The sequence below is a fragment of the Siphateles boraxobius genome, unplaced genomic scaffold (assembly GCF_051911475.1).
Source record: "Siphateles boraxobius isolate OS27281-9 unplaced genomic scaffold, OSU_SipBor_1 69, whole genome shotgun sequence".
In the NCBI taxonomy this organism is placed as follows: Eukaryota; Metazoa; Chordata; class Actinopteri; order Cypriniformes; family Leuciscidae; genus Siphateles; species Siphateles boraxobius.
Window position 1 is genome coordinate 22501 of NW_027509196.1, and position 12500 is coordinate 35000.

General features: G+C 46.1%; 1 protein-coding gene across 11 annotated transcripts in view; it reads right to left on the reverse strand.

Moving 5' to 3' along the window:
- nrcamb (neuronal cell adhesion molecule b) overlaps positions 1–12500 on the reverse strand; it is an 84394-nt gene that overhangs the window by 20972 nt on the left and 50922 nt on the right. For 4 of the 11 annotated variants that reach the window (XM_077215057.1, XM_077215059.1, XM_077215056.1 and 1 more), the window contains 11 exons: positions 12036–12206; positions 11719–11775; positions 10723–10834; positions 10456–10640; positions 8305–8436; positions 8088–8231; positions 4430–4541; positions 3532–3698; positions 2370–2517; positions 1656–1780; positions 48–77 (listed from right to left, as the gene is read on the reverse strand). In XM_077215057.1, coding sequence (XP_077071172.1) covers positions 48–77; positions 1656–1780; positions 2370–2517; positions 3532–3698; positions 4430–4541; positions 8088–8231; positions 8305–8436; positions 10456–10640; positions 10723–10834; positions 11719–11775; positions 12036–12206 — 1383 coding nt within the window. The remainder of the gene's footprint in view (positions 1–47; positions 78–1655; positions 1781–2369; positions 2518–3531; positions 3699–4429; positions 4542–8087; positions 8232–8304; positions 8437–10455; positions 10641–10722; positions 10835–11718; positions 11776–12035; positions 12207–12500) is intronic. The other 7 variants (XM_077215061.1, XM_077215067.1, XM_077215065.1 and 4 more) reach the window with 3 other exon arrangements.

Genomic DNA, 12500 nt, shown 5'->3' on the forward strand with positions numbered 1-12500 from the left:
ACGCCCTGGGGCATTATGGGATGCGATACGGCACGGTGTGTGTTTACCGTAGATCGTAGCCGGAGTGGGCGGAGCCTCTGAGTGGGCGGGGTCAGAGAGTGAGGAAGAAGTGTGTTAGTTTACAGACACACACACACACGAACAAGACTCACATTAGTGTTTTCTGCAGGAAAGCGCCACACGGATTAGTCCGGAGACGGGATTATAGATAATAATATTCTGAATGTTCTGATCCAATCTGACCTCTGATCTGTAATGCCTGAATCTTAATCATAATCACACACTGTTGGTTCGTTGGCCAGAGGAGAACTGAGACTGAGTCGGTGTTTATTCCTCCATTCTGTCACTGATGGAGTTTTCACTGTTGCCTTTGGCTTTTGTCTTGCTTATTTGGGGACATTTAATTTAATATTTAACAATATTATTGATCTCCTGCATTGACAGCATTATATGAGAACTGAACTGAGCTGGACGATGACATGACGGTTTTCTCCAGAGCGGCGCTATCTATCTATATATATATATACACACTCACCTAAAGGATTATTAGGAACACCATACTAATACTGTGTTTGATCCCCTTTCGCCTTCAGAACTGCCTTAATTCTACGTGGCATTGATTCAACAAGGTGCTGAAAGCATTCTTTAGAAATGTTGGCCCATATTGATAGGATAGCATCTTGCAGTTGATGGAGATTTGTGGGATGCACATCCAGGGCACGAAGCTCGCGTTCCACCACATCCCAAAGATGCTCTATTGGGTTGAGATCTGGTGACTGTGGGGGCCATTTTAGTACAGTGAACTCATTGTCATGTTCAAGAGACCAATTTGAAATGATTTGAGCTTTGTGACATGGTGCATTATCCTGCTGGAAGTAGCCATCAGAGGATGGGTACATGGTGGCCATAAAGGGATGGACATGGTCAGAAACAATGCTCAGGTGGGCCGTGGCATTTAAACGATGCCCAATTGGCACTAAGGGGCCTAAAGTGTGCCAAGAAACATCCCCCACACCATTACACCACCACCACCAGCCTGCGCAGTGGTAACAAGGCATGATGGATCCATATTCTCATTCTGTTTACGCCAAATTCTGACTCTACCATCTGAATGTCTCAACAGAAATCGAGACTCATCAGACCAGGCAACATTTTTCCAGTCTTCAACTGTCCAATCTTGGTGAGCTCTTGCAAATTGTAGCTTCTTTTTCCTATTTGTAGTGGAGATGAGTGGTACCCGGTGGGGTCTTCTGCTGTTGTAGCCCAATCCTAGAAATGGTTGTGCGTGAAAATCCCAGTAACTGAGCAGATTGTGAAATACACAGACCGGCCCGTCTGGCACCAACAACCATGCCACGCTCAAAATTCAGGAGATTGTCTTGACCAGGACCACACCCCTAAATGCATTGAAGCAACTGCCATGTGAGGTAGGTGAGTGTATATAAATTAACTAAATTAATAACTTTTTTACAACAAAATGAACAATCACTGAACTTCCTTAAGCTGGACTGTGACATTATTTTCTTCTAGAAACACACTTTGTTGCATTATTTTCCTGTTATCTCTGTAAAGCTGCTTTGAAACTCTGTGTTGTAGAAAGCGCTGTATAAATAAAGCTGGGTTGAGTGTTACACAGAGAACATCAGGACACTCACCGACCACCGTGAGCCGAGCGCTGGCCGAGTCCTGGTCCAGAGAGGTGTTCGCGACACACGTGTACGTTCCTGCGTCGCTCTCCGTCACGCCTGTGATGGTCAGACTGTCCAAGTGCACTCGAAACCTGTGATCACACACATCTCAGACTCATATCTCATTAAAGGTGACACATTATGCCCCTTTTCAAAAGATGTAATATAAATCTATGGTGTCCCCAGAATGTGTGTGTGAAATTTCAGCTCAAAATACCAGATTATTAATTATTAGCTTGTCAAATTTACCCTTTGTGTGCAGAAGGAGAGAAATCTGATCTGCTTATTTTTTGACATGCTTGCAGAGAAAGGCTCACCAGAACAGAGTTACTGGGTTTCACTTTTCACGTTTTCTGGGTTGGTAGAAACTCTCGATTATAGCACTTACACACTGACTAACTCATATTTTCATGATATGTCCCCTTTAATTAATGAGTGTATATAAATACTGTAAAGTGTAAAATACTATGAGATGGATTTGTCACGAATGCTGGTTAACTGATGATGTTTTCCTGAAATGTTGTGATTTTGTCATGCATGCAATTTGCATAAAAAATTGATATTACAAATATGAGGTATTGAATCCAATTGTGGTCAGTTTGACCTTGAAAATATCGATTAGACCCAAATTTCAAACCTAATTGATGCTAATTGAGATATGATGACAAGTCCCACACACACCTGTCGTCTTCGGGCAGCTCTCCTCCATCTTTGAGCCAGCTGGTGCTGGGAATGAGAGACGGGTCGTGCTTCACTTTACACTCGAACACAACGTCCCGGTTCCTATGGACCAGCCTGTACTCTGGAGGCCTGAGGATCCGCGTCGGCTCTGAGGAGAAGATGACCATCAGAAACATGCTCTCACGCACACACACACACACACACACACACACACACACACACACACACACACACACTCACACGCACACACACACACGCACGCACGCACGCACGCACACACACACACACACACACACACACACACACACACACACACACGCACACACACACACACACACGCACACACACACACACACACACTCACACACACACACACACACACACACACACACACACACACACACACAGAGGAGCTGCTTCACAGTAACCGAGGCGTTGCTATGAGGTGGTCAGGATATTCTGTTGCTAGGGTGTTGCTAGGCGATGGTAAAGATCATTAGTAACACTGATTGCTTCCTCCAGACATGCTGATCTGAGGAATGAGAAACTGCCAGCTTGCAGATCCCAGAGTTTCTCCGGCTCCCATCGGGGCTGAAGGCTTTCCTAATGCGCTTCAGAGGCACTTAACTGAAGCCTGGAGCCTCCAGACATGATGCATGATGGGATACCTGGAGCCGTCAAGACCGATATCCATGTCTGTTCATTTGAACATGCACTAAAACACTCAATATAGTGATAGTTTCATGTGTTTAGATGGAATTATTTACAGCAGGGTTTTCAATCTTTTATATGCCATGGACCAATTTATACTAGAAAAAATTTATATATGTAAAATAATATTTGGAAAAAAGGTATTTTCTGTTCCAATTCATTCATTCATTCGTTTATTTACTTATTTCATTTCAATTTTATTTATTTAATGATTTATCTATTTATATACATTTATATGTATATATTATTAATAATTAATATATATATATATATATATATATATATATATAATTTTATTATTATATATATATTTTAGCATCTATTTATTTTTAATTATTTATTTATATAATTTTGTAAATATGTATATTTTTAAATTTAAAATGTTGCTGAAGATTTTTTTATATATATATTCTATATATAATTAAATAGATTTTTATGAATGATCTCTGACCTTTGACCTCCAGGTAGACGTGGTTCTCGGAGATGCCGAGGTTGTTGGTGGCGACGCAGGTGTATTTCCCGCCGTTGACAGCCTGAGACACGTGGATCTCCAGCGTACCGTTCTTGTGGAACACATAGGGATCTCCCTCCAACATGCCGGAGTGGCGGTCCTTAAACCTGACAGAAGCGGCGGACGGGGGAGTTATGAATATATACATCACACACTCTCTACAGCAACAGTGTCCTGAAGCATGCGGAGAGGACAATCCCATAATGCACTGCGGTTTATGTAAGGGATAATGTACAATCAGCCAGTTGTTATCTCAGAGATCACACACACACACACACACACACACACACACACACACACCTGAAGGGGTTTATCCCGCTTGTTACATGGCTACTTGCTACATAAGTAAATAATTAGCCTCGAAATATTGATCTGAGTCGAAATATTTTATTAGGTCTTTAAACGCAAAGCTCCGCGGAGAGAGCAGTTTCAGCGGCGAGATCACACTAGACGGACATTAAAGAGATACGGTATACAGTCATAACACTTATTACACAGCATTTCAACACATAAATAATTATGGAGATATGAGATAGTTATTTCAGATTAAACTGTTTTAAAATTGTACCTGTTTGTATCTTATAATCCAACAGTGAACAAAACAATAGTCACAAAATGGCAGCCGCTGTATGAAACAAGAGAGCGAGTCCACGATACTGGATGGTGCGATTGACCAATCAGAACCAAGTATTCCACAGAGCCGTGTAATAAATATAGCTACTTAACAGCTGAGAATGAGAGAGTACCCACAATGCCCTGCAGCAGAATCCGGTCTCTAATGAAGCCAAAATAAAATGCCAGTGTGAGTGTTTGGTGAGGAGTGTGTGTTCAGGCTCACCATGTGACGGCCGGGACGGGCGAGCCGAAGGACAGGCACTCCAGCAGAGCGGGTCGGTTCTCCATCACCTGATACACTTTATTAGGGGCCGTCAGAACCCTGGGCGGCTCGGCTGGAACACACACAGGTCACATGATCATCACATCAGTGATGTAACGCTAGCAGACGCCAGTGTGTGTGTGTGATGTTGTTGGCTCGTCAGTGTGTGTGTGTGATGTTGTTGGCTCGTCAGTGTGTGTGTGATGTTGTTGGCTCGTCAGTGTGTGTGTGTGTGATGTTGTTCGGCTCGTCAGTGTGTGTGTGTTTTGTTTGGCTCATCAGTGTGTGTGTGTGATGTTGTCGGCTTGTCAGTGTGTGTGTGTTGTTGGCTCGTCAGTGTGTGTGTGTGTGTGATGTTGTCGGCTTGTCAGTGTGTGTGTGTTGTTGGCTCGTCAGTGTGTGTGTGTCGGCTCATCAGTGTGTGTGTGTGATGTTATCGGCTTGTCAGTGTGTGTGTGTGTGTGTGTGTGTGTGTGTCGGCTCGTCAGTGTGTGTGTGTGTGTGTGTGTGTGTGTGTGTCGGCTCGTCAGTGTGTGTGTGTGTGCTCATCAGTGTGTGTGTGATGTTGTTGGCTCTTCAGTGTGTGTGTGTGTGTGTGTGTGTGTTGTTCGGCTCGTCAGTGTGTGTGTGATGTTGTGGGCTCGTCAGTATGTGTGTGTGTGTGATGTTGTTGGCTCGTCAGTGTGTGTGTGTGTGTGTGTGTGTGTGTGTGTGTTGTTTGGCTCGTCAGTGTGTGTGTGTTTTGTTTGGCTTATCAGTGTGTGTGTGTGATGTTGTCGGCTTGTCAGTGTGTGTGTGTTGTTGGCTCGTCAGTGTGTGTGTGTGTGTGTGTGTCGGCTCATCAGAGTGTGTGTGTGATGTTATCGGCTCGTCAGTGTGTGTGTGTGTATGTCGGCTCATCAGTGTGTGAGTGTGATGTTATCGGCTCGTCAGTGTGTGTGTGTGTGTGTGTGTGTGTGTCTCGGCTCATCAGTGTGTGTGTGATGTTGTTGGCTCGTCAGTGTGTGTGTGTTGTTCGGCTCGTCAATGTGTGTGTGTTCGGCTCGTCAGTGTGTGTGTGATGTTGTCGGCTCGTCAGTGTGTGTGTGTGTGTATGATGTTGTCGGCTCGTCAGTGTGTGTGTGTGTGTGTGTGTATGATGTTGTCAGCTCGTCAGTGTGTGTGTGTGTGTGTGTATGATGTTGTCGGCTCGTCAGTGTGTGTGTGTGTGTGTGTATGATGTTGTCGGCTCGTCAGTGTGTGTGTGTGTGTGTGTGTATGATGTTGTCGGCTCGTCAGTGTGTGTGTGTGTGTGTGTGTATGATGTTGTCGGCTCGTCAGTGTGTGTGTGTGTGTATGATGTTGTCGGCTCGTCAGTGTGTGTGTGTGTGTGTGTGTGTGTGTATGATGTTGTCGGCTCGTCAGTGTGTGTGTGTGTGATGTTGTCGGCTCGTCAGTGTGTGTGTGTATGATGTTGTCCGCTCGTCAGTGTGTGTGTGTGTGTGTGTGTGTGTATGATGTTGTCGGCTCGTCAGTGTGTGTGTGTGTGTGTGATGTTGTCGGCTCGTCAGTGTGTGTGTATGTGTGATGTTGTCGGCTCGTCAGTGTGTGTGTGTGTGTGTGTATGATGTTGTCGGCTCGTCAGTGTGTGTGTGTGTGTGTGTGTGTATGATGTTGTCGGCTCGTCAGTGTGTGTGTGTGTGTGTGTGTGTATGATGTTGTCGGCTCGTCAGTGTGTGTGTGTGTGTATGATGTTGTCGGCTCGTCAGTGTGTGTGTGTGTGTGTGTGTGTGTGTGTATGATGTTGTCGGCTCGTCAGTGTGTGTGTGTGTGTGATGTTGTCGGCTCGTCAGTGTGTGTGTGTATGATGTTGTCGGCTCGTCAGTGTGTGTGTGTGTGTGTGTGTGTGTATGATGTTGTCGGCTCGTCAGTGTGTGTGTGTGTGTGTGATGTTGTCGGCTCGTCAGTGTGTGTGTGTGTGTGATGTTGTCGGCTCGTCAGTGTGTGTGTGTATGTGTGTGTGTGTGTGTATGATGTTGTCGGCTCGTCAGTGTGTGTGTGTGTGTGATGTTGTCGGCTCGTCAGTGTGTGTGTGTGTGTGTGTGTATGATGTTGTCGGCTCGTCAGTGTGTGTGTGTGTATGATGTTGTCGGCTCGTCAGTGTTTGTGTGTGTGTGATGTTGTCGGCTCGTCAGTGTGTGTGTGTATGATGTTGTCGGCTCGTCAGTGTGTGTGTGTGTGTGATGTTGTCGGCTCGTCAGTGTGTGTGTGTATGATGTTGTCGGCTCGTCAGTGTGTGTGTGTGTGTGTGTGTGATGTTGTCGGCTCGTCAGTGTGTGTGTGTGTGTGTGATGTTGTCGGCTCGTCAGTGTGTGTGTGTATGATGTTGTCGGCTCGTCAGTGTGTGTGTGTGTGTGATGTTGTCGGCTCGTCAGTGTGTGTGTGTGTGTATGTATGATGTTGTCAGCTCGTCAGTGTGTGTGTGTATGATGTTGTCGGCTCGTCAGTGTGTGTGTGTGTGTGATGTTGTCGGCTCGTCAGTGTGTGTGTGTATGATGTTGTCGGCTCGTCAGTGTGTGTGTGTGTGTGATGTTGTCGGCTCGTCAGTGTGTGTGTGTGTGTATGTATGATGTTGTCAGCTCGTCAGTGTGTGTGTGTATGATGTTGTCGGCTCGTCAGTGTGTGTGTGTGTGTGATGTTGTCGGCTCGTCAGTGTGTGTGTGTATGATGTTGTCGGCTCGTCAGTGTGTGTGTGTGTGTGATGTTGTCGGCTCGTCAGTGTGTGTGTGTGTGTATGTATGATGTTGTCAGCTCGTCAGTGTGTGTGTGAGTATGATGTTGTCAGCTCGTCAGTGTGTGTGTGTGTATGATGTTGTCGGCTCGTCAGTGTGTGTGTGTGTGTGTGTGTGTTAGGGGTGGGCGATATAGCCTCAAAATTCTATCACGATATTTCAAGAATATTTGCGATAATGATATTTATGACGATATAGACATTTTTTTTGTTGTTGTTGAAAATTTTCTTATTATGTTTATTTCGCCTAAATGTTTGCTCACTCATTGCGTTTTTACAATGTGATAATTTTGTTGTTAAGAGTTTACACAACACAAGGAAGCTTAATTTCAATCTTTGAATTAAATGTTAAATGTGTGTAGGTCTAACACCAGTATTCAGAAATGCTACAGAAACATAATAAAGTAATCAGATGAAGAATAACACATAGTCTTTTAGTTCTGTTTCCTGATTAAATTAAATACATAGGCTAATAATTCTCATTCATTACAATTAAAGCTATCTTTTGTTGTTTTGACGACAACATTAATGAGACGCATAGCCTATGGCTGCTGTCACTTTTACAGCTAGTGCACGGATCCATTGCTGTTTTCATTATACTGTCTGTCACACTGTCACATGCGTTTTATACATAACCGACTGTGTTTATGAGTAAACTTACCAAGACCGGAAGTTTTACACAATTTTGCGTTTTTCCCCCCATTAAAGCGATATAATCCGCGAAAAATAACTTTAGTTTCTCGCGAGCTGTAGGCTACTCTATGTATGCACGCAGTGCAACTTTCTCAGAGAGTGCGCGAGTAGCTTACGATGTTGTCGGCTCGTCAGCGTGTGTGTGTGTGGGCTCACCCAGCACGTTGACGAAGGCGTTGGCCAGTAAGTACCCGTGTTGATTGGAGGCGTTACACTGGTAAACGGCGCTGGAGCCCGTCTGGACCTCGGAGAAGATGATGCTGTCGTCCTCAACCTTCCGGCTCGGGTCTTTAGGAGCGTCTGTCAGCAACAACAACACAACGTTAGTCAGAGTTCAGGGGTCAGGGGTCAGCTGGGACGGACAGTAACTGACCCTCGATGGGCAGGCCGTTCATGGACCAGTGGATGTGGGGTTTGGGGTGTCCTCGGGCCCGGCACGTGATGACGCCCGTCTCCAGCGGAGCCAGAACCAGATTCCTGGGAGCGCTGATCCAGTACGGAGCCGCTGCCGAGAGACAACAGCGTTTAGTGCTCTTTCTACAAGATAAACATTTACACCAACATCTGAACCTTTAGACTGCTTTACTGATAAACTCCACAGCAGCCAATCAAACTTTAGAATGGCAGTGAATGGCTATTTCTGTTTTGAATTCCATTAAGATGCATCGGTCCATCATAAAAGTGTTTGATAAAAGTAGCGCACTACGCTATTCCTGACGCCATGACGCACTACGCTACTTCTGACGCCATGACGCACTACGCTACTTCGGACGCCATGACGCACTAGGCTACTTCTGACGCCATGACACACTACGCTACTTCTGACGCCATGATGCACTACGCTACTTCTGTCGCCTTGACGCACTACGCTACTTCTGTCGCCTTGACGCACTACGCTACTTCGACGCCATGATGCACTAAGCTACTTCTGACGCCTTGACGCACTACGCTACTTCTGACGCCTTGACGCACTACGCTACTTCTGACGCCATGACGCACTACGCTACTTCTGACGCCTTGTCGCACTACGCTACTTCTGACGCCTTGACGCACTACGCTACTTCTGACGCCTTGGCGCACTACGCTACTTCTGACGCCTTGACACACTACGCTACTTCTGACGCCTTGGCGCACTACGCTACTTCTGACGCCATGACGCACTACGCTACTTCTGACGCCTTGACGCACTACGCTACTTCTGACGCCTTGACGCACTACGCTACTTCTGACGCCATGACGCACTACGCTACTTCTGACGCCATGGCGCACTACGCTACTTCTGACGCCATGACGCACTACGCTACTTCTGACGCCATGACGCACTACGCTACTTCTGACGCCTTGACGCACTACGCTACTTCTGACGCCTTGGCGCACTACGCTACTTCTGACGCCTTGACGCACTACGCTACTTCTGATGCCATGACGCACAGCGCTACTTCTGACGCCTTGGCGCACTACGCTACTTCTGACGCCATGACGTACTACGCTACTTCTGACGCCTTGACGCACTACGCTACTTCTGACGCCTTGACGCACTACGCTACTTCTGACGCCATGACGCACTACGCTACTTCTGACGCCATGGCGCACTACGCTACTTCTGACGCCATGACGCACTACGCTACTTCTGACGCCATGGCGCACTACGCTACTTCTGACGCCATGACGCACTACGCTACTTCTGACGCCATGACGCACTACGCTACTTCTGACGCACTACGCTACTTCTGATGCCATGACGCACTACGCTACTTCTGACGCCTTGGCGCACTACGCTACTTCTGACGCCATGACGCACTACGCTACTTCTGACGCCATGACGCACTACGCTACTTCTGACGCCATGACGCACTACGCTACTTCTGACGCCTTGACGCACTACGCTACTTCTGACGCCTTGGCGCACTACGCTACTTCTGACGCCTTGGCGCACTACGCTACTTCTGACGCCTTGACGCACTACGCTACTTCTGATGCCATGACGCACAGCGCTACTTCTGACGCCTTGACGCACTATGCTACTTCTGACGCCTTGACGCACTACGCTACTTTCTGACGCCTTGGCGCACTACGCTACTTCTGATGCCATGAGTTTCGTAAGTTGCGCTTTAGGCGTAAGTAGACTGCGTATGCTTGTTTGGCCGTAAGCTAGAATTTTACTTTGTAACGTGTTAAATATTAAATATTAATATATTTCTTACACAAATGCATCGCTTCGCTTCAGAAGGCCTTTATTAACCCCCCGGAGCCTGTGGAGCACTTTTATGATGGATAGATGATGGATAGATGCACTTTAATGGACTTCAAAACAGAAACGGCCATTCACTGCCATTATAAAGCTTGGAAGAGCCAGGAAATTTTTTAATATAACTCCGATGGTATTCGTCTGAAAGAATGTCATATACACCTAGTATGACTTGAAGGTGAGTAAATCATGGGCTAATTTAGATTTTTGGGTGAACTATCCCTTTAATTTGAGTGAGTAATGCCTCAGGAGCGTGTGTGTTTGTGCTGTTTTCACCTTTAACGGAGACTCTGATGGTGTGGTGAACTGAGCCGAGCCGGTTCCCGGCAGTGCAGCGATACTCCCCGGCGTCCGCCTCCGACACGTCCGTGATCCGCAGAGTCTTGTTGAAGTTCATCAGTGCAGCTCGGCGACCGGGGATCTCACCGCTGAGCTTCGTCCAGGAGACCGCAGGAGTGGGACTGAGCGGGAGCAGCAGATCGTCACAGACCCAAACACACACACACAAGAGTTACTGTAGAGCTGTGGTGAACCTGAACTCACAGGCCGTCTGCGATGCACTCCAGCTCCAGAACCTCTCCTCGCAGGACCATCTGAGAGCTGAGCGAGCCGCTGGGAACCAGGAACACCGGCGCTCGCTCGTCCACCGGCTTGTCTGGAAGAAAACACTCTCAGTGAGATCATGCTTCATAACCATAACTCATGTCAACTAGGGTTGGGAATCGAACATCTGAATACCTGAGGGCAGGAATCGGATACTTGTTATAAAATTAAAATTTCGATTCCTCTTATCGATTCCTTTGCGAGCATTTCAATATAACTTTAAACCATTCCAGCGGGAGCCGACTCGCTGTTTTCTGAGCTGCAGGCGTGTGTCACGGTTTATTGGATCCTTGCAACTCTTAAAGTGACAGCAGCCTAATATAATTATAACACTAATCAAACAACAAAAGACAAAGAGAAAATTCCCTCGTACTTGACTGAATCACTTTTGTATAACTATATTTTTAATAACTATATTTGTAATGTATATTTTATTTATAAAGAGCAGTGTTATTTTTACATTTGAATACAGTTTCTGTATCTGAATACCTGAAAATCTTAAAACACTTTATTTCAATCGTATCTTTGTTCAGTTCTTGTGATTGCTCATTTTAAATTTTTTATTTTTTAATTACAGAGTGTTTACTTGTCTTTAATAATGCTTGAATTTTATATTAGTTAGGCTAGTTGTTTTTCTATGGTATTTTTAAACCACAGGTAAGAATCAGAATCGATAGCCAAAATTGGAATCGGAATCGTTAATATTCAAACGATACCCAACCCTAATATCAACAGACACCAGGAAGATGAAGAGAGTTCAGAAAGAGATGATGAGGAACGACAGGATAATTGTGTCTGAAGCAGAAGACATCTGAGATCTGTTAGTCGATAAACAGGGCTTTAATGAAAGACGCTCCGGAATGAGGGAGTACAGCGGAGGTTAGAGGTCACTGGGTGTGGGTTAGACCAGAGTCACTAGGGTGCGCCGTCACTCACCACTAAACAAATCAGTGTCATTCAAATAATCTGCCATTGTGTCATTGAGTGAATCCACTGAAACACAACAAAACAACAAAACAAATCAAACACATGCAAAGCAACCGCAGGAATATGATGCGAGATTCTCACAGCTGCAGCCGATGGCATTTGCGACTCAAGAGCTCTTTGTTTCGCTCAGAGATCAGACAGTGCATTAAAGTGACGAATGGATGTTCGGGGGTTTTATTGACGCTCAAACCAACCCAAAACTACAATAGAGCTCATTCAGAGGCCCATGACTAGGGGAAGCGTCCTCCCACAGATCTGCGACTCACGGTCGATGACGTGGACGGTGATGGGCTGCTTCTGCTGGATGGTCTGCGTGTGTGGGAACCGGGCGTAGCAGATGTAGTTGTTCCTGGAGTCCTCCATCAGGACGTTGGAGAAGTACAGGTCTCCGTTCAGACCCTGAGACACTCGCCGGCTCTGAGGCAGACGATGGAAATCTGCAGACACACACACACACACACACACGCGCGGTTAGAGTCGGAGAGAAAGGGAGGCTGCGCTCGTCTTTTCTTCTCTATAGTCACTCTATATCCGAGTGAAACGCTTCTGGAACAAGAACAATTGTGGGCAAAAAAACTTGATTCTCTGCATTTTTGTTAATTGGATGTTGGGATGTAGGCGTGGCTCTATGCAAATGAGTGTGAGCTTGCAGGGACGGAGTTTTTTGTCCATGATGAATTGATTGGATGGTTGGATGGTGGTGGTTTGCTATTGGTGGATCTCATGTGAGT